The sequence below is a fragment of the Cherax quadricarinatus genome, chromosome 17 (genome assembly GCF_038502225.1).
Source record: "Cherax quadricarinatus isolate ZL_2023a chromosome 17, ASM3850222v1, whole genome shotgun sequence".
NCBI classification, from domain to species: domain Eukaryota; kingdom Metazoa; phylum Arthropoda; class Malacostraca; order Decapoda; family Parastacidae; genus Cherax; species Cherax quadricarinatus.
The window spans coordinates 7553736-7575030 of NC_091308.1; the positions used below are offsets into that span (position 1 = coordinate 7553736).

The 21295-nt window shown below is 45.0% G+C and overlaps 1 protein-coding gene across 14 annotated transcripts in view; it reads left to right on the forward strand.

Annotated features, from left to right (window-relative positions):
- Positions 1 to 650: 650 nt before the first annotated feature.
- LOC128686427 (histone-lysine N-methyltransferase 2D) overlaps positions 651 to 21295 on the forward strand; it is a 632197-nt gene continuing 611552 nt past the window's right edge. For 13 of the 14 annotated variants that reach the window (XM_070085781.1, XM_070085784.1, XM_070085782.1 and 10 more), the window contains exons 1-2: positions 651 to 1636; positions 20393 to 20809. In XM_070085781.1, coding sequence (XP_069941882.1) covers positions 820 to 1636; positions 20393 to 20809 — 1234 coding nt within the window. In that variant the 5' untranslated portion in view covers positions 651 to 819. The remainder of the gene's footprint in view (positions 1637 to 20392; positions 20810 to 21295) is intronic. The other variant, XM_070085783.1, reaches the window with a different exon arrangement.

A 21295-nucleotide genomic window follows, 5' to 3' on the forward strand; every position in this document is an offset into this window, starting at 1 on the left:
TCAATGGACGGATAAATCCCCCGGCAGATAAGAGGATCTCAGTTGCAAGTCGAAATGGACAGATATTTTCCCCCTCCCCCCGACTTCTGTGTCTCTGTCTACACGCGACTTCCGTCTTCGATTTTAGTTGATGTTGATATTAGTTGATGGTAAAGGTTACGAAGTCACAGCCAGTATACCACACACACACACACATATATATATATATATATATATATATATATATATATATATATATATATATATATATATATATATATATATATATATATATATATATATATATATATATATATATATATATATATATATTATATATATATCTCTGGCAACGAATACAATATTTAGTTTCGTGAATTACCTCAGTCAATAGAAGGCCAAATATTGAAGAAAACCTGAATGGCAATAAAGACTCTCGCTTCTTTCTCTTTCATTCTGGTATAGTCTGCGTTGCCAAATTTAGCCACCTATACTGTGTGTTGTGGTTTGTAAGAGTGGGCGTGTGTGGCGCGGGCGTGTGTATGTGTGTGTATGTGTGTGTGTGTATGTGTGGCGCGGGCGTGCGTGAGAGCCTAGATCAATGTTGCGCAGGAGCGCCCTCCCCCGCGCATAATAGTGGACGCCGCCATATTGATCGAGGCGGCCGTGGCCAGAGCCGTGGACGAGGTGGTGGCAGCCGCTGCTCCGTACCTCCAGCCCAGCCTCACCCCCGACACACACACACACACACACTCAGTGTCCTGCGCCCCTCCCCCAGCCCGTGCTACACTGTGATGTTTGTTACCCAAAGAGTAAAGAACAGATAAAGATTTAGTGACGATGTTCAGTTTCGCCAACAAGATGCTGAACGCCCTCGTGGGCAACGAAGAACCCACGTCCGGTACCGCTGGTGGAACCAGTGTGCCGGGGGCGCCGCGCCCCCAGGGCCCTGGGCTCCTTCGGATGGGTGCTCCAGGGGGCCCTCGTGCTCCAGTGCCGGGCATGCCAGGGTCCAGACCTCCTGGACCTACAGGAAGTATGGGACCAGGACCTGGAGGACCAATGGGTCCTGGACAGATGGGTCCTGGCGGTCCCATGGGTCCAGGTGGTCCTATGGGTCCTGGCGGTCCAATGGGTCCAGGTGGTCCTATGGGTCCAGGTGGTGTTAGAGGACCGAGTGTTTCAATGGGTCAAGGTGGTGCCATGGGTCCTGGTGGTGCCATGGGCCCTGGTGGTGCCATGGGTCCTGGTGGTGCCATGGGCCCTGGTGGTGCGACAATGCCTGGTGGACCAGGTGGACCTATTGGTGTTAATGGCCCTGGTGGACCAGGCATGAGCCGTCCACCAGGACCAGGCATGGGTCCCAGGCCTCCAGGAATGGGCGGGCCAATGGGTCCCAGACCCGGCATGCGACCGGGCCCTAGAGGAATGCCCCCTGGGATGGGCCCAGGGGGGCCTCGGGGCATGCCGCCAGGAATGGGTCTCCGTCCAGGAATGGGCCCTCTCGGACCACGTGGGTTACCCATAAATGGAATGGGCGGGCCCCGTGGTCCAAGACCTGGAATGATGGGCCCCGCTGGAAGTCGAGGAGCAGCGCCTGGTCCAGGAGCAATGGGACCAACTGGTCCTGGAGGACCACCCACCCCAGGAATTATGGGTAAGTTTATAGTCTCATTGCACACTTCATTAGTCTTTTAGAAAGATCAGACTTTGTGAGGTCTGAAACCCAAACCTCATGAAGTCTGAAGCTCAGACCTCGTGAAGTTTGAAGACCAGACCTCGTGAAGTCTGAAACCCAGACCTTATGAAGTCTGAAGCCCAGATCTCGTGAAGTCTAAAACCCAGACGTCATGAAGTCTGAAGACCAGACCTCGTGAAGTCTAAATATTCATTTATTTGTTTCCAATATTTCTCTCGGATTATATGTGTACATAATTTGTCCTGATCAACCAAACCCACATTCAGACAAAATTTTGAAGGTCACTTGATGCCAAGAACTGAAGTTAAACTTTTTTCCTCTGATCAAATTTGATTTCCTTGGTGCTGTGCTAACTATAGTGGTTATACAACAACATTAATAATAATAATAATAATAATAATAATGAAAATAATATATATAGTAAAATTAGTTGATTATTGTGTACATAGACCCCTAAGAGAGTTTCAGATATACTAACTTCGTCTTGCTTCAGTATCTCCATGTGGGTTTTTTTTGTTACACTGATCACACTGTATTACACTGGTGTGTTTTGACAAAGCTATGTTGTAAGCATTTCATATATTGATATGAAGTTCCTTCTTGATCCCGTGGAAATATATTTGTTTTGAAATATGGTGATGGGATCAAAGAGAAGGTTCGCTTTACTGTGGCGATTCTCACTGTTTGTTCCGCCTCATAATTTGGCACCTTGTAGAGTATTCTAAGACTTGAGTGATGCTACCCGATGTTTGCCACACATAGGCAGGCTACCTTAGACAATATCTAGTAACTTTGTGATTTTGTTATGATACCCACTGCCTGTCATACATGAGTCGAGTGCCTGGTACCACATTTAACTTAGCACTTTGTCATGATAATGCTTGTCACACACAAAGGGATGACCTGGTACAATATTTCCTAACCTAACACTTGTGTGGGGATTCTCACTGCCTCTTATATCTCAGTATCTGTTCACACTATGTTTACAGAGTCATTCGTCCTTATATAAGTTTCTAAACCTTCTATAGTGTGCTGTCAATGCTTATCAAACATCTTTGATGATAGATTTTTCTTATATAAATCTAGACGTTTCTGTTTTCGGTTCGGTTACTGTTTAGTTTTAGGTATTTTTCTAATTTTTGGTGTACGATTTCGGCAGTGCAATTTTTTTATGTGGAGAGTGAGTCCGTCATCGCACTAAACCAGTTTCCCCTAGTTTGTTTCTCGGATGTCACTATTTTGCATGCTTCAAAATTTTCTGTGCTTCATATCTAGAGGCAGCTTCATCAATGCCTCCCTGTTCCATACACTGTAACCCTTTTTATGGTAGTAATACCATAAATTCTCACCGTTGCGGAGGAAGTTTTGACACCGTGGGCTAGATTGCATTTATTTTGGCCAAGGTAGTTGTCGGCATATATAGGTTTAATTATTTTCAGGAATAAGCAGTGGTAGAGGCGGTGATATTTTATTTGTCAGAAATCTGATAACTTCTTTTGACGTTGTTCTTAGTTTTATGATGGCCCACTTAGTGGAGCCTGTGGACGCTTGGCAGAAGACTTCCGCTGGCTGATCTGTCTAGCCAGGAAATTTTCACTGCATATGAGAAAACAAAGGAGTCACACAACAGCATCCTATCCCACGGTAGTCTGCCTGGTGCTCACCAATTATTTTCCACGTTATAAACGTCAGTTGTCCTTACCTCCTTCACTTCATTTGCATAAGTTAAAACTAGGCACGGACGTTCGTATGTATTCACGAACAAGCTGTACATTCAGCCTCTTAGTGAGAGGGGATAAGGAAAAGAAAATAAATATTCAACCTCTGTAGTGTGCCTTGGACTGTGTTTCCACTTTCCTCAACCTTCTACAGACATGCTGCGAAATGCTGCTGAAGACCTCATCCAGAGAACCTCCCAATTTTCCCAGGGTTGCACGACTTTTTACGGGTTTTCTGCTTTCCCACGAACATAATCGTAATTTCTTTCTTCGCACATCTCACACTAAACCTTTCCTGTAACAGTACCATTAATCACACACCTCTCATTAAACTGTCTATGTTGTACTTCATTTGAAAATAAGTGAATTCATGAAGGTAAAACTATGGGGTACTTACCTATTAGCATAACTTGTGAGTGATATTGACAGCTTAGGCAGAGCAAGTTACTTCTCGATCGACAGCAACTTGCTCTGTTTGAGCTGTCAGGATCACTAACATGTTATACTAATGGGTACAGGATCCCATACTTTCTAAAGCTAGTTTATTGTCAAGCTTTGAACTTTACATATTGCGAGAACCTATTACATTATCTCTGATTAATGTGTTTTGGTCTAGTGTGAGAAAAACATCGACCTGGTTATATACTGATGTGTTCAACACGTATTCCAACCAATGGTTTTATGGTATAGCTTAAGTTGGAATGAATGGTTATTTTCAACTTATTCACCTTGTGTTGATATCCCTTCCTATGTCTTAATGTGAAGACCAAGACACAAGTTCCAAAACCAGATTTTATTGGGACAACATTTTACTGGGTGGAGAACTTTTCTAATTCGCAACTTAAAACGGCTCTACACAGAACAAAACGTTTCTCCCAATAAAAGCCTGCTCTACAATTTGTGTATTGTCTTCATACGCTGTTTCATCTTTCTCTCGTGTAAATAGTGCATTTTAGGGCCACTACGACATAGAATCCCCAAGTTATATTCTCTAGTCTTCCTAACATAGTTTTAGCATCAAATCAGCTTCCACATCGTTCTTCCGGATACATATATATATATATATATATATATATATATATATATATATATATATATATATATATATATATATATATATATATAATAATAATAATAATAATAATAAATACATAGTCACCTGAGCATGACTCCTACATAAAGTGCTCACCCGTTGTATTCCTTCCACGTTTCTGCCTCACATAACATAATAGTAAACTCTAAATTTTATTTTACTGCTGGAGCTCTACCATTTCCGTGTGTCCAGGAGTCTACTTGTGTTGCCTCGCATGTGCTCCATTTCTCGCTTCCACAACATCAACATTTTCCTATTTTTTTTCTTGTGAACCACATTCTCAACAGTCATCGACTTTCAGTCATGTTTTTCACCTCACCATTCACAACCTTCCCTATTAATGCTTAATAACACAATACTTTTATTTTGAACCCCCGTTGTTGTTGTTTTTTTTACTAATTTTGTTTAGCTATGCTAATTTACATGGGAAAGAATTTACGTTACTTAATTAACACTGAATTTTGAATTTCCTATAAATTGGGTAAATAAATTGACATACATTTCACTAATAAGATTTAATGTATTAATACATTTCAACAGCTGCAAAAAATAGTCTATAAATGGCATATAATATGACTTCAAATATTCGTATTCACCTGTTGCTTGGGTAATTGCGTGAAAGCTCAAAATCTATATTTACGCCATGGGCTTTTACCAAGTTTGGTAAACCTTGTAACGTTACTAACGAGTGTTAAGTAGTTCAGTCCCTCGTCACAACGTAGTGTTACAATGGTGTACCATATATGATAATTTAGTTGTAAATTGTGCAAAATGTATCTGTGTATGACAACTCCAGGTTTGCTGTAAGCCACATCCTGGGTACAATGTTAATGTGTAAGAAGTCTCATTCTGGATAAAATATCACCCTGTAAGATAACTTCACTCCTGCTGGAAGTCATTCCCTGGATAAAGTGCAGATGTTTAAGAAAGCTCGAGACCTCTTCAAGGTATACCCTGGGCAAACAGCACACTTCCAATATGCAAGACAACTCCAGATGTCGGATGTTGTATCATTTTCACCTTCTCTTCGTGTTTCCATTCGTATACTCGCATATTCGTTCCAGTTTTTCTGCATATTTTCCTGTTTTCTATTGTTTATTGTACTCGGTAACACTTCCCCGCCCTCTAGCACCTTCACTTGGATTTTCTACGTTCCTGGTTTTTCTTTTTCTCTTATTTCTTTTCTTACTCGACATGAATCTTTTGCCTCTTGACACTATAGTTATTACCTCCATCGTCTCTTGTATTGCTTATTGCTTTACTGTCCAGTTCACTTTGTGTGTGTGTGTGTGTGTGTGTGTGTACGTGTACTCACCTAATTGTGGTTGCAGGGGTTAAGACTCAGCTCCTGGCCCCACTTCTTCACTGGTCGCTACTAGGTCCTCTCCCTCCCTGCTCCATGAGCGTTATCATACCTCCTCTTAAAACTATATACGGTTCCTGCCTCCACTACATCACTTGCCAGACTATTCTACTTCCTGACAACTCTATGACTGAAGAAATACTTCCTAACATCCCTTGACTCATCTGAATCTTCGACTTCCAATTGTGACCCCTTTTTTCTGTGTCCCATCTCTGGAACATCCTGTCTCTATCCACCTTATCTATTCTTCGCAGTATTTTGTATGTCGTTATCATATCTCCCCTAACCCTCCTGTCCTCCAGTGTCGTCAGGCCAATATCCCTTAACCTTTCTTCGAAGACATTCCCCTTAGATCTGGAACCAACTTGTTGCAAACCTTTACACTTTATCTAATTTTTTGACGTGCTTGACCAGGTGTGGGTTCCAAACTGGTGTTGCATACTCCAGTAGGGGCCTGACGTACACGGTGTACAGAGTCTTGAACCATTCCTTACTGACGTATCGGAACGCTATTCTCAGGTTTGCCAAGCGCCCATTATGCTGCAGCAGTTATCTGGTTGATGTGTGCTTCCGGGACGTGGTCGGTATTATACTCACCCCAAGATCTTTCTCCTTGAGTGAGGTTTGCAGTCTTTGGCCACCTAGCCTATACTCTGTCTGCGGTCTTCTTTGCCCTTCCACGATCTTTATGACTTTGCATTTGGCGGGGTTAAATTCGAGAAGCCAGTTGCTGGACCACGCGAACAGGGACACTTCTGAGTCTAACCCTTCCATCATGTCATTCACATATACCAGAAATAGCATTGATCCTAGGACTGACCCCTGTGGGACCCCACTCCTAACAGGCTCCCACTGTGATACCTCATCACGTACCATGACTCGTTGTTGCCTCCCTGTCAGGTATTCTCTGATGCACTGCAGTGCCCTTCCTGTTATACACGCCTACACGCCTGATCCTCTAGCTTCCTCTGTCGAAGGCCTGCTTGCAGTCCAAGAAAATGCAATCAATCCACCCTTGTCTCTCGTTCATACTTCTGTTACCTTGTCATAAAACTCCAGGAGGTTTGTGACACAGGATTTGCCTTCCACGAAACCGTGCTGGTTGTCATTTATACTTTTGTTCCGTTCCAGGTGCTCCACCACTCTCCTCCTGATAATCTTCTCGATGACTTTGCATACTGTAAATGTCAGAGACACTGATCTATAGTTTAGTGCCTCGTTTCTGTCTCCTTTCTTAAAAATGGGGACTATATTTGTCGTCTTCCATACCTCAGGTAGTTGTCCAGTTTCGAGGGATGTGTTGAAAATTGTGGTTAGTGGCATAAACAGCGCCTCTGCTCCCTCTGTAAGTACCCATGGAGAGATGTTGTCCGGTCCCACCGCCTTTGAGGTATCAAGGTCACTTAGCAGCTTCTTCGCCTCCTCCTCGGTCATGTTTATTTCATCCAACACTTGTTGGTATATCCCTTGTTGGTGTACCCCTCTGTTCTGCCTTCCCAGAGTCCTTTCTGTCTCCACTGTAAATACTTCTTTAAATTTCGTGTTGGGCTCCTCACATACCTCTTGCTCGTTTCTTGTGAGCTCCCCACCTTCTTTCCTCAGCATGATCACCTGATTCTTGACTCTTGTCTTCCTCCTGATGTGGCTATACTGCAGTTTCGGGTCAGACTTGACTTTTGATGATATGTTATTTTCGGACTGTCGCTAGGCCTCCCTCCTTATCTGTGCATACTCGCTTCTGGCTCTTCGACTAATCTCTATATTTTCCTGGGTCCTTTGCCTTCTGTACTTTCTCCATTCTCTAGTGGACTTAGTTTTTACCTCCCTACACCTTCGGGTAAACCAAGGGCTCGTTCTGGTCTTCCCATTATTTCTGTTCCCTTTTGGAACAAATCTTTCTTCTGCCTCCTTTCATTTTGTTGTTACACAGTCCATCATTTCGTTACTGACTTTCCTACCAATTCTCTTTCCCACTGAACCTCCTGCAGGAAGTTCCTCATACCTGTGTAGTTCCCTCTTTCGTAGTTTGGCTTTTCCCAGTCTACTCCTGTTACCCCTTCCACTTTTAACTGTACTATGTATTCAAAGCTTAGAACCACGTGATCACTGGCTCCAAGTGACCTTTCGTATGTGATGTCCTCAATGTCAGAGCTACTCATGGTGAACACGAGGTCCAGTCTTGCTGGTTCATTCTTCCTTCTCTCTCTAGTAGTGTCCCTAACATGTTGATGCATGAGGTTTTCCAGTACCAAATTCATCATCTTGGCTCTCCATGTTTCGGGACCCCCATGTGGCTCCAGGTTTCCCCAGTCAATCTTCCAGTAACTTTGCTCTTCACGAGTTGGCTCTTCTGGCCCCTCATCTAGTGTGCCCACCATCGCTCTGTTGCTCTCAACATATTCCTTTCTTGGCCTTCTACAGTACTGTGGCGGGTTCTACATCACTGCAATGACTACGTTATGTCCCCCAGACTGAATTGTACCTACTGTGTAATCCCTTTCTTCAATCTCGTCCATTCCTTCTATTTCCTCAAATCCCCATCGGTTTTAAATGAGCAGTGCAACTTCTCCTCCACCTCTGCTCCTTCTATCCTTCCTCAGGATCTGATATCCGGGTGGGAAGATTGCAACTGTTATCAACACAGTGAGTTTCGTTTCTGTGACTGCTATGATGTCTGGGGACATCTCCGTGATTCTCTCGTCCCACTCCTTACATTTATTCGTTATTCCATCCGAGTTCGTATACCAAACCTTCAACTTCTTTTCTAAAACTGTGGTCCGGGAAGAATGGTGGGGTTGGGGGAGCGGAAGCCCTGGCGGGGGGCCTATGTGGGGTTGCTGTGGGGGTTGGGTTTATAATGAGGGGGTGGGGGCAGGGGGCCTATGGGGGGTTGCTGTGGGGGTGGGGTTTGTAATGAAGGGGTGGAGGCAGAGAGTACGTGTGTGTGTGTGTGTGTGTGTGTGTGTGTGTGTGTGTGTGTGTTTGTGGTCGAGTCACATGAAGAAATGCCCTCGCTAATGTTGATATATTTAGGAAAACACATCCAAACCCTTGCACAGACATCCTCCAGATTTTCTCCACCACAGTTGATGACACCTCCAATTGGATTGTGAAAACTGGAACTGATCTCCAGGTGAATGACACACAAAATTCTTGTGAAGTAAGGCTGCAGCGACATTTCTCTGCACTGTGAGAAAATTGCATCTTTCCATATCACTGTTCCTCACTTTTCTTCGACGAACCTCACTCGATCTCAATAAAAGATTCGTCTTATAGCTAAACATGATACCTTAAAGCTAAGCATGATGTCTTACAGCTAAGCATGATACCTTAGTCACACAACACTCACTTTCACAAATTATACATGTTGATGTCTCTGTTCACTAAGAAACTGGTAAGGCTGGTAGTACCATTGTTGTCAGGCAGGGCAGTAGCTCCTATGTAGATATGAGATCACACATCAGAAACTGGGCTTCCACCCTTCATGGTGAATTGTTTACTATATAACTTGCACTCAAATGTGTCCTTGTGTCCTTCATAAATTCTCTTTGCTCCATTAATGTCAACTGTGACTTGTTTGTGTCTGAAGCCAGACACAGGTAGGGTAAGAGTGAAGATAGTTGAATCAGAGTGCACCTATTTAGGATTCCCTCTGACACTGGTCTTCAAATGCTTGATGGAACCGATGGACTGACAAAGGTGTGTGCCTTCAAGGAGGTAATAGATTACAAATCTTGGTAGTTAGCTAGTTTGAACATAACACTAAAAGAACCTCCAACTGAAGTTCATTAACTTGAGACAAAGAGAGACCGACACCAGTCAGTCCATCTGTCATCATTATCTTGCAAGTAGAGACACATGTCTATGGCACGTCCAACAAAGTCAGCAAACTCTTCTTGGAGGTCGTTACTGCCCGGCGTTGGTTGAGCTACAGGTACCACTGAGAGTTTGTACACCAGCTGATGCAAATGTAAACTTTTCCAGAGGACTTGTTGTCACACTTTGCGTCGTTACGGGTTGGAATGCGGAAAAAAATACAAATACAGAGAGCATTCACAAGAGTTCAAGGATTTCGAAGTATTTCAAATAACTTTTCGAGCCATTCTAGGAGAATATGGTGACTTGTTGTAAATAACTCAACCACCAATAACTACAGTGTGATGTTTTGTGACTGAATTTATTAGTGAAACATAATTTACTACAGTTTTGAATTCAATAAATTTTATTTATAGATGGGGTTGTAAGAGAAGTAAATGCGAGGGTCTTGGCAAGAGGCGTGGAGTTAAAAGATAAAGAATCACACACAAAGTGGGAGTTGTCACAGCTGCTCTTTGCTGATGACACTGTGCTCTTGGGAGATTCTGAAGAGAAGTTGCAGAGATTGGTGGATGAATTTGGTAGGGTGTGCAAAAGAAGAAAATTAAAGGTGAATACAGGAAAGAGTAAGGTTATGAGGATAACAAAAAGATTAGGTGATGAAAGATTGAATATCAGATTGGAGGGAGAGAGTATGGAGGAGGTGAACGTATTCAGATATTTGGGAGTGGACGTGTCAGCAGATGGGTCTATGAAAGATGAGGTGAATCATAGAATTGATGAGGGAAAAAGAGTGAGTGGTGCACTTAGGAGTCTGTGGAGACAAAGAACTTTGTCCTTGGAGGCAAAGAGGGGAATGTATGAGAGTATAGTTTTACCAACGCTCTTATATGGGTGTGAAGCGTGGGTGATGAATGTTGCAGCGAGGAGAAGGCTGGAGGCAGTGGAGATGTCATGTCTGAGGGCAATGTGTGGTGTGAATATAATGCAGAGAATTCGTAGTTTGGAAGTTAGGAGGAGGTGCGGGATTACCAAAACTGTTGTCCAGAGGGCTGAGGAAGGGTTGTTGAGGTGGTTCGGACATGTAGAGAGAATGGAGCGAAACAGAATGACTTCAAGAGTGTATCAGTCTGTAGTGGAAGGAAGGCGGGGTAGGGGTCGGCCTAGGAAGGGTTGGAGGGAGGGGGTAAAGGAGGTTTTGTGTGCGAGGGGCTTGGACTTCCAGCAGGCATGCGTGAGCGTGTTTGATAGGAGTGAATGGAGACAAATGGTTTTTAATACTTGACGTGCTGTTGGAGTGTGAGCAAAGTAACATTTATGAAGGGATTCAGGGAAACCGGCAGGCCGGACTTGAGTCCTGGAGATGGGAAGTACAGTGCCTGCACTCTGAAGGAGGGGTGTTAATGTTGCAGTTTAAAAACTGTAGTGTAAAGCACCCTTCTGGCAAGACAGTGATGGAGTGAATGATGGTGAAAGTTTTTCTTTTTCGGGCCACCCTGCCTTGGTGGGAATCGGCCGGTGTGATAATAAAAAAAAAAAAAATTTTATGAATAGTGTAACCTGCTTGGCAAACAAATATTGGGTCTAGTAACTGGACCCATTACATGTATCGGTAATCATTGACTGCCGTCCACAGGATGGGTATGGGGTATGTAATGAAGATATGAAACTGTGTGTGTGTGTGTGTGTGTGTGTGTGTGTGTGTGTGTGTGTGTGTGTGTGTGTGTGTGTGTGGGTGTGTGTGTGTGTGTGTGTGTGTGTACTCACCTAATTGTACTCACCTAATTGTGGTTGCAGGGGTCGAGACTCAGCCCCTGGCCCTGCCTCTTCACTGAATGCTACTAGGTCCTCTCTCCCCCTGCTCCATGAGCTTTATCATACCTTATCTTAAAGCTGTGTATGGTTCCTGCCTCCACTACCTCACTTGCTAGGCTATTCCATTTCCTGACTACTCTATAACTGAAGAAATACTTCCTAACATCCCTTTGACTCATCTGGGTCTTCAATTTCCAATTGTGACCCCTTGTTTCTGTGTCCCCTCTCTGGAACATCCTGTCTCTGTCCACCTTGTCTATTCTACGCAGTATTTTGTATGTCGTTATCATGTCTCCCTAAACCCTCTGTCCTCCAGTGTCGTCAGGCTGATTTCCCTTAACATTTCTTCATAGGGGATTCCCCTTAGCTCTGGAACTAACCTCGTCGCAAACCTTTGCACTTTCTCTAATTTCTTGACGTGCTTGATCAAGTGTGGGTTCCAAACAGGTGCTGCATACTCCAGTATGGGCCTGACGTAGTACACGATATACAGTGTCTTGAACGACTGCTTACTAAGGTATCGGAACGCTATTCTCAGGTTTGCCAGGCGCCCATATGGTACAGCAGTTATCTGGTTGATGTGTGCTTCCGGAGACATGCTCGGTGTTATACTCACCCCAAGATCTTTCTCTTTGAGCGTGAGCCGTGACGAACTCTAGCTCAAGTCCCCTCAAAGCTTGAGCTAGAGTTCGTCACGGCCACGCTAGCTGGAGATTCGTCTGTAAAAACTTGCATTTGTGGTCACAGTGATGCCTATGCTAACCTTTCTATGGTGTATAAATATACCTAGTTGGACGAATCTTATTGTGGCTAGCTGGTCCAGTGGCTAACGCGACGGTCTAGAGTTTTGAGACTCTCGGATCGCGGGTTCTATCCCCGCCCGTGGTATGGTTTGTTTGCAATCGTGTCATACGATATCGTGAGTCATATTCGTCGAGGAATTGTGCACATACATCACACATTCTCTCAGCTCACTATACGTCCTCCTACACTTCATACGTGATTGCAGGAAACGTGCGACACATTCTTAAGAAGACTAACATCAATCCAGTTGAAGGAAAGTGTTCCAGTACATCGTTCTACCGGTCAGCGACTTTGCAACTGGCAGAAAACGTTTTTAAAATATCCACAGCTCTTCGACTACTGTTAAAAACCTAGTGCAGAAACCCAAGAACAACTCTGTCATTAGCGCAGGAGTATACACAATACCATGTGGGAGGTGTGGGAAGATGTCTGTGGAGGAGCAGCAAGATCTCTGGATATCAGGAACCGGGAGCGCAAGAACGCCTGCAACCTTGATGACCGTAAAAACGCGTGTGTCCAAGATAGAGACGATGTTGGACACCTTATGAAGTTCAGTGAGGCTAGATTAGTCGTTAAGGAGAAAGATTTACGACGACTAAACCGTTTAGAGGCTGCTATAATTGATGTTGGTAACACAATCCATCAAAAATCCGGCAGTTACACTTTATCGAAATTACTGATCAACAGGATACTGGCCATTCTGGAGACCACTGTAGAATGGTAACAGGTACTTCTCTAACGCAACCCATCTTACCATGGTTGTACTAGTACTACTACTGCTGCTGTTTCTTCTACTGCTGTTGCTACTACTACTACTACTACTACTACGCTGCTGCTGCTGCCTGCCTGCTGCTGCCCGATGCCATTGCTGCCTACACCTGCTGCTGATGCTGCATGCTGCTGCTGCTGCTGCTACCTGCTATGCTATGCTGCTGCCTGCCTACTGCCACCACTGCTGCTGCTGCGACCCCGCCAGCACTGCTGCCTGCCTGCTGCTGCTGCAGCTGCTGACATGCCTGCCTGCCGCCACCGGTCACCACCGATGCCTGCCTGCCTACCGCCTGCTGGTGCCTGGTGCACCACCGCTGCCACCACCACGTTTGCTGCACCGCCACCGCCCCGCCACCACCTGCAGCCACCACTGCTGCTGTTACCTGCCACTGCGCCTGCCTGCGTACGCCTGCTGCACCACACACCGCTGCCACACACTGCTGCCTGCTGTTACCTGCTGCTACCTGCTACGCTGCTGCCCACCACTACTCCGCTGCCTACTACTATTGCCGCCTGGTACCACCTGCCTGCTGCCTGCCTGCTGCCACCTGCCGTGCTATACCTGATTGCCAATACCTGCCGCCACCTGCCGCTGCTCACCACCGCCTGCTGCCTGCCTGCCTACCTGCCTGCCTGCCACGCTGCCCCGTGCTACCGTACCTGGCCGCGCCTACGCACCTTGCCTGCCTGCCTGCCTGCCGCCTGCCTGCCACCACCACTGCAACACTGCTAATGCCTGCACGTGCTGCTGCCACTGCGCACACCGCTGCACACACACACTGCTGCTGCCACCGCTGCCACACACGATGTTACTACTGCCTGCTGCCTCCTGCTGCTGCTGTACTGATGCTGCTGCTGCTGCTGCCTGCTGCTGCCTACCTGCTGCGCTGCCACAATGATACTGCACTGCACTGCTGCTGCTGCCACTGCCGTACCTGCTGCTGCTGCCTGCTGACTGCGCTGTGCCGCTGCCTGCTGCCACACCACTGCTGCTGCCTGCTGCCTGCTGCTGCCGCCGATGCTGCTGCCTGCTGTACTGCCTGCCTGCTGCTGCCTGCTGTGCTGCCTGCCACCACCGTGCTGCTGCTGGTGCTGCCTGCTGCCCACGTGCTGCTGCTGCCCACAGTTGCTCCGCTACTGCACCTGCTGCCTGCTGCTGTGCTGCCTGCTGCTGCTGCTGCTGCCTGCTGCTGCTGCTGCTGCTGTTGCTGCATGCCACACTACCACACGCTGCCTGCTGCTGCTACCGTTGCTCATGCTACTGCTGCTACCACCTACACCTGCTGCCACCATGCCTAGTGCTGCTGATGCACTGCTGCCTGCCTGCTGCCACCACCTGCCTGCCACCACACCTGCCTGCCACCTGCTGCCACTGCCACTGCCTGCCTGCCTGCCTGCATGCTCCACCTGCCTGCCGCCTGCCTGCTGCTGCCTGCACTGCCGCACCACCTGCCTGCCTGCTGCTGCTGCTGCTGCCTGCCTGCCTGCTGCTGCTGCATGCTGCTGCTGCCTGCCTGCTGCTGCACCTGCCTGCCTGCCTGCTGCCTGCACTCTGCCTGCTACTCTTATTACTGCTACTGTTACTACTACTACCACCACTACCCTCTCGTTACCTACTACCTGATTCCTCCCACTATATAAATACTTGTATTAAGTTTTTTTCCACATTTTGTCAATTTCACCATATCATATATTTTAAGTTTCTCTGCTGTTGAAATCGCCCAAAATTAATAACTTCACTTTAACCCTATGAACTCTCCTTGTGGCTTCTGCTAAGATACCAAACAGTCCGGTTAGGTTAAGTTAGGTAAGGTTTGTCAGGAAACAGAACAAGTGTTTCCTGTCTTGTATGTAGCTGGAGCTTTTGGTCATCTGATCGAGGCCTTCAGCTGGCTTACCGGTCAACTCCTTTAAAAATTATGGTTATGATTGTAACCATTAGATAACTACCAGTGTAGTGTTAGTCTCTTCGTATTACTGTCTTGTACTGTTGCTTGGTGGTGCGTTTTAATTCACTTGTACCACTTCTTTGAGTCAGGGTTGGCAGGGCTGAATTCGAGAAGCCAGTTGCTGGACCACGTGTCCAGCCTGTCCAGGTCTCTTTGAAGTCCTGCCTGATCCTCATCTGATTTAATTCTCCTCATTAACTTCACATCATCTGCAAACAGGGACACCTCTGAATCTATCCCTTCTATCATGTCATTCACATATACCAAAAGTAACACTGGTCCTAGGACCATCACAGGTGCCCACTGTGATACCTCATCACGTGCCATGACTCGTTGTTGCCTCCCTGTCAAGTATTCTCTGATCCGTTGAAGTGCCCATCCTGTTATACGTGCCTGATCCTCTAGTTTCTGCATTAATCTCTTGTGAGGAACTGTGTAGAAGGCCTTCTTGCAGTCCAGGAAGATGAAATCAACCCACCCCTCTCTCTCGTGTCTTACTTCTGTTACTTTATCATAAAACTCCAGAAGGTTTGTGACACTGGATTTGCCTTCCATGAATCTGTGCTGGTTGGCGTTTATACTCTTGTTCCGTTCCAGGTGCTCCACCACTCTCCTTCTGACAATCTTCTCCATGACTTTGCATACTATAGACGTTAATGACACTGGTCTGTAGTTTAGCACCTCTTTTCTGTCTCCTTTTTTAAAAATGGTAACTACATTTGCCGTCTTTCATACCTCAGGTAGTTGCCCAGTTTCAAGGGATGTCTTGAAGATTGTGGTTAATGGGACACACAGCATTTCTGCTCCCTCTCTAATGACCCACGGGGAGATGTTGTCCGGTCCCAATGCCTTTGAGGTATCAAGGTCACTTAGCAGCTTCTTCACTTCCTCCTCAGTTGTGTGTATGTCATCCAGCACTTGTTGGTGTCCCCCTCTGTCCTGTCTTCCCATAGTCCTTCCTGTCTTCACAGTGAATACTTCCTTAAATCTCTTGTTGAGCTCCTTACATACCTCTTGATCGTTTCTTATGAGTTTCCCACCTTCTTTCCTCAGCCTGATCACCTGGTCTTTGACTGTTGTCTTTCTCCTAATGTAGCTATACAACGGTTTCGGGTCAGACTTGACTTTTGATGCTATGTTGTTTTCATACTGTCGCTGGTCCTCGCTCCTTATCTGTGCATACTCGTTTCTGGCTCTTCGACTGATCTTATTTTCCTGGGCCCTTTGCCTTCTGTACCTCTTTATAGATTGTGTGTGTGTGTGTGTGTGTGTGTGTGTGTGTGTGTGTACTCACCTAGTTGAGGTTGCGGGGGTCGAGTCCGAGCTCCTCGCCCCCACTCTTCACTGATAGTGTGTGTGTGTGTGTGTGTGTGTGTGTGTGTGTGTGTGTGTGTGTGTGTGTGTGTGTGTGTGTGTGTGTGTGTGTGTGTGTGTGTGTGTGTGTGTGTGTGTGTGTGTGTGTTTGTGTGTGTGTACTCACCTAGTTATGGTTGTATGGGTCGATTCATAGCTCCTGGCCCCACCTGTGTGTGTATGCGTGTGGGTGTGCTCTCTCATCGAGTTGTACTCACCGAGTTGTACTTGCGGGGGGTCGAGTCCCAGCTCCCGGCCCCGCCCCTTATACTACAATCGTTGGCATTGTCGGTTTGTCTCTGATACTGCCTCATCTAGATCATTACCATTATTTACCATCAAGGAACTAAAACATATTTTCTAACATCCTTGTATCTGATCTGTGTCTTTAGCTCCCATCAATGACCTCTCTCACATGCCTCTCACATCAGAAAATCTGTCCCTATCCTCTCTGTTAAAGCCTCTTAGTGTCTTTTATGCCTTTATATCTTCCCTAATCCTTCTTCAACAATCCTCATTTTTAGCTCCTTTAGTCCCTTTTCATAACTCAATCCCCTCAGCTCTGAGGACTATTCTCGTTTCAAACCTCTGGACCTCGTCTAGTTTTCGTCCATGCTTAGTCAGGTGAGGGCTGCACGCCTCCACCTATGCCGTGCAGAGAGTCCTAAAAATTTCTTTATAGATTGTTCTGAAGACAGCTCCGAGATTAGCTACCCTCGCAAATGGTGTAGATATTTTGCGATCTTCCCAAGATCCTTCTCCTTGAGCGATATTTGCAGTTTCTCGCCTCTCAAGCCGTGTTCTGTGTCTGGTCGTCACTCTTCATCCCCAGTTTTTCTGATCGTGCTCTTCCTTGGAATAAACTCTAGTAACCAATGTTTGATAATTTTTGCAGTTTGTCCAGGTAGTCTTGTATTCTGTCTATTCTCTTTACTTATCGTTATTCTCATTAGTTTTATATCAACAATTATATATGAGTCAGTATCATCTGGCAGGTCATTTACGTATTTTAAGAATAGTAATGGTTCAATACTGATCCTTGGGGAATACCACTTGTTACTCTTTCCCATCCTGAAACATATGCCATTACCATATGTCTTTTATTCGCTAGGTATTCTTTGATCCACTGTAGGATTTAACCCTTTACTCTGTGTCCTTGCATGTTCTAATTTGTAAATCAACCTAACTTTGTCTTTCTTGCTTAATTTTTGTTATTCCGCCATCGGTTCCCAGAAGATTAGTGAAGCAAGAATGATCTTTTTTAAATCTATTAGATTTTCTGTAAAAAATAATGTCCAACATCTCTAAGTGCTCAACAAACTTTTTGCTGATGATCTTGATCCACGTTGAACTAATATACAGGTCAGAGATAATGACCTGTGACTCACTACCTCTTGTCTGCCTCCCTGCTTGTATATGTGGATCACATGTGCATTTTTTCCAGCTGTCCAGTAGATTTATTGTCTCTCGGAACATGTGAATCATTGCAGTACGTTCACATATTTTCCACATCTTTTAGTACACAAAAAAGCCCAGCAGTGTGGCTGAGATTTCTATTGAGAAATCTTTACTGAATCCTTATTGAAGGGGAGAGATTTTTTGCAGGTTCTTAGATAAGAACTTTGCAGAAATTCTCAGTAAGGAGAAGTTTTTATTGGTAGTGTTAGAAAAAAAACACGCTGAGTGTGGTACTGGTGATGTATGTTTTACATGAAAGGTTGTAACATAAGTTCTGTATGAATGAATGATCCTGTAAAATCTAGAGACCGAAAGCTAGAAATACATTAAGAGATTAATGGGTTAAATATAACAGAATGTGAAAATACTGAATACAAGACATCGGAAAGAATTTTAAAATGTTCTCGGAAATAACAGCATTATATGAAGAAGGATGGATTGATTCGAGGAACTGAAGATTGTGGAGGAGAGGGGAAAGATGGAGAGGGGAAGGATGAAGGAGAAGAGAGAGATAAATGATTGCAGATAAACTGGCAGATACATGGAGACCAGATCAAAGACTCCCTGCACCCTTGGTAACCACGAGTTTATCTGAGGGAGGGGAAGGGAAGCGAGGGGTTGTGGTATTGGTTTTGACTGTGGTCATGGTGGTTGTGGTAGTGTTGGTGATAGTGGTGGTGGTGGTTACGGCAGTGATGGACGTAATAGTGGTGGTGATGGTGTGGTAGTGATGGAAGTAGTGTTGGTGTTTCTGGTAGTAATGGAGGTAGTGGTGGTGATGGTGATGATTTTGGTAGTGGTGCTGGTTGTACAGAGGTGGGGGAGGTAAGGGGGCAGTTGGGTGTGTAGGACGACGCCCGGGCATGGGCATACAGCCATAGTAACTGGTAGCCGTTCCAGATAGGCATCCACTCTGAGTGGGGTCACAGAGTAGATGCCACAAGCAGCCATAGGGACTGGCTGCCCTTTCGGTTTGCCGGTCGATCCAGGTAGGGGCCCAGAGAGGCAGACTTTCAGGTTCCAGTCATACTGATCACTTAACCACTATTAAAAACTCGTTAGGAGAAAAAGTGGATGAGACAGTTGGATAGCAAAGTGATGCTAACTAGCAAATGGTTTGGCTTTCCCTGTATTTCAAATATATTAAGCTAATGCGATTCGCTGAAGTTTCTCAAGAAATAAATGAATAGGCAGATTGTTCAGGGGGGTCAATGACCCCGCGACCCGGTCCATGACCAAATCTCTCAGTGGATCAGGGCCTTATCAACCAGGTTGCTACTGCTAGCAGCATGCAATCCAGCAAATGAGCCACAGCCCGGCTGATGGGGACTGACTTTAGGTATCTATCCAGTTCCCTCTTGAAGACAGTAAAGGATCTGTTGGTAATCCCCCTTAAGCATGATACATAAAGGGGATTACCAATAGTGCCCCAGTCACTTAGTATTTTCCTTTGTGTTTTCTGAAGTGTCTTCAATAGGTATTTTCCATTTGTTCTGCCTACCTAAGTTACACTTTGTTGTTCTGAAGATTGCACGAGTCATGTCATGAGGTTTTGATATCAAAATGCAGCTTGAGTGCCCATTGTCTAATTCATTTGTGATAGTTCTAGTGTATTTGACAGAAAGCCGATTTTGTCAATACCTCTAAGGTTCTCAGTTATGGTATGGTAAGAGAATTCATTTGTTCCATTCTGTCGTCAGTTACTGTGCACTGGAACAATTAACAAAAGCTCATAAATCTAGGGTTAGAAGGGATATTTATAATATTTGCAAGGAGCTGTTTCTTTTCATAATGTAGCTATGAAGTATAATGCCATATGTAATATACTCTCACAGCATCACATTTCTTGTTCTGTTGGATATGTGAAGGAAGCGTTTAACATGAGCAAATTATTTCAGTAATGAAAACGAAACCATTTTAAAAATGTAAATATTATTGGTCTTAACTTAACATAATGATATGATAACTCAGTGACATTTAACTAGATTTTAGGAGCAAATATTAAAAACATATCACATGTGATTCCTGAATTTCTGTGGTTTCTAAAACACTCGCCATCTTTTTTACAGGGACAAAAAATGTGGGGTTTTCTACATAAAAAATCTTCATTTTGACATTCTTTTTCAAATGTATACAAAAGAGTTTGATTTTGTCATAGAATCCGCAATTCTTCCAAATATTTCGCCAGTCAGCTACGTTAGGACATAGTAGTGGCAAAGTATGTGAAGTTTGTCATTCGAATAGATTATTTTCCCCTTTTCACATTCTGTATCTAATACAATTTCTGAACATTTTATTTTTGATCAGTGCTACACATAACAAGATTTCTGTGCAGTAGGAGTAAAATGTTGTAGGTTATGTGTTTCACATCAGTTCTTTGTACGCCTCGGTTCAGCGCTTCTCTTTGATTGTAATAATAATTTGTACGACACAGTACTCTTCTACGTCATCATGTTGTAAGTTAATATGTATGTTTTACAGGTGTAGACGACTTTTAATACCATGTTGGTCTATGATTAAGATGGCACATTACAGTTGATGACTAAGTTTGGCAATTGTGTTTATCTTCCTCAGGCGGCGAGCTCCAGCGACCTCCCTTCTCAGAGGCCGCCGTCAAAGGTGGGCCAGGCATGTCTCTCCCCAACCAGGGTCCTCAGCCCGTTAGAGCACAAAATACACTTAATATTATGCAAGATAATCAAAGTATGAGGTTTAGTGGGCAAGATTTGAGAAGCCAACCCAGGGGAAATCAGGATAAGAAACAAGGGATATTCAGGCAAGGGACATTAGGGCAAGACCCACAAGGTCATCACACTAGTCAGGGTTGTAGTACTACGAGTGTGGGTAGTGGTGGCCCCATGGGCCCCATGCAAGACACGCTGGGCCCACAGGTGGGACAGGCCCAAGCCTGGCCCCCCACACAACGGCCGCTGGCCTCACCCTCCCAGGCCAGCACAGCCACACACCCATCCGGTGGCCAGACGCAAACAAGTAAGTTAACACGACCACATTTAGACACATTCTTAGCAAGACGCTCGGCACGCTGCATTGTGTTGTTGGTGAGCTCTGAGACGAAGCTCAACAGCTGCGCAGTAGACACCTAAGCCATACTGGCCAATTAGTCTATCTAAACACCTTAGCCTACTGGTCACAGTCTACCTAGACATCTACGCCTACTGGCTACTTAGTCTACTTAGACACCTAGGCCTACTGGCTACTTAGTCCACCTAGACACCTAGGCCTACTAGCTACTTAGTCCACCTAGACACCTAGGCCGTACTGGCCATTTAGTCTGTAAAGCATTAATCCCTTATCGCACGTATTTTTTTCTTAGTTAAGTGCACGTCTGTAGATATGGCTTGGTATTAAGCAGCCTACAGGAACACAGCACAAATATATGAAGACGGACACAAGGGCCGTCACAAGCACGAGACAACACCGTAGACTTCTCTGTACAGTACAGAGTATTAGATATTC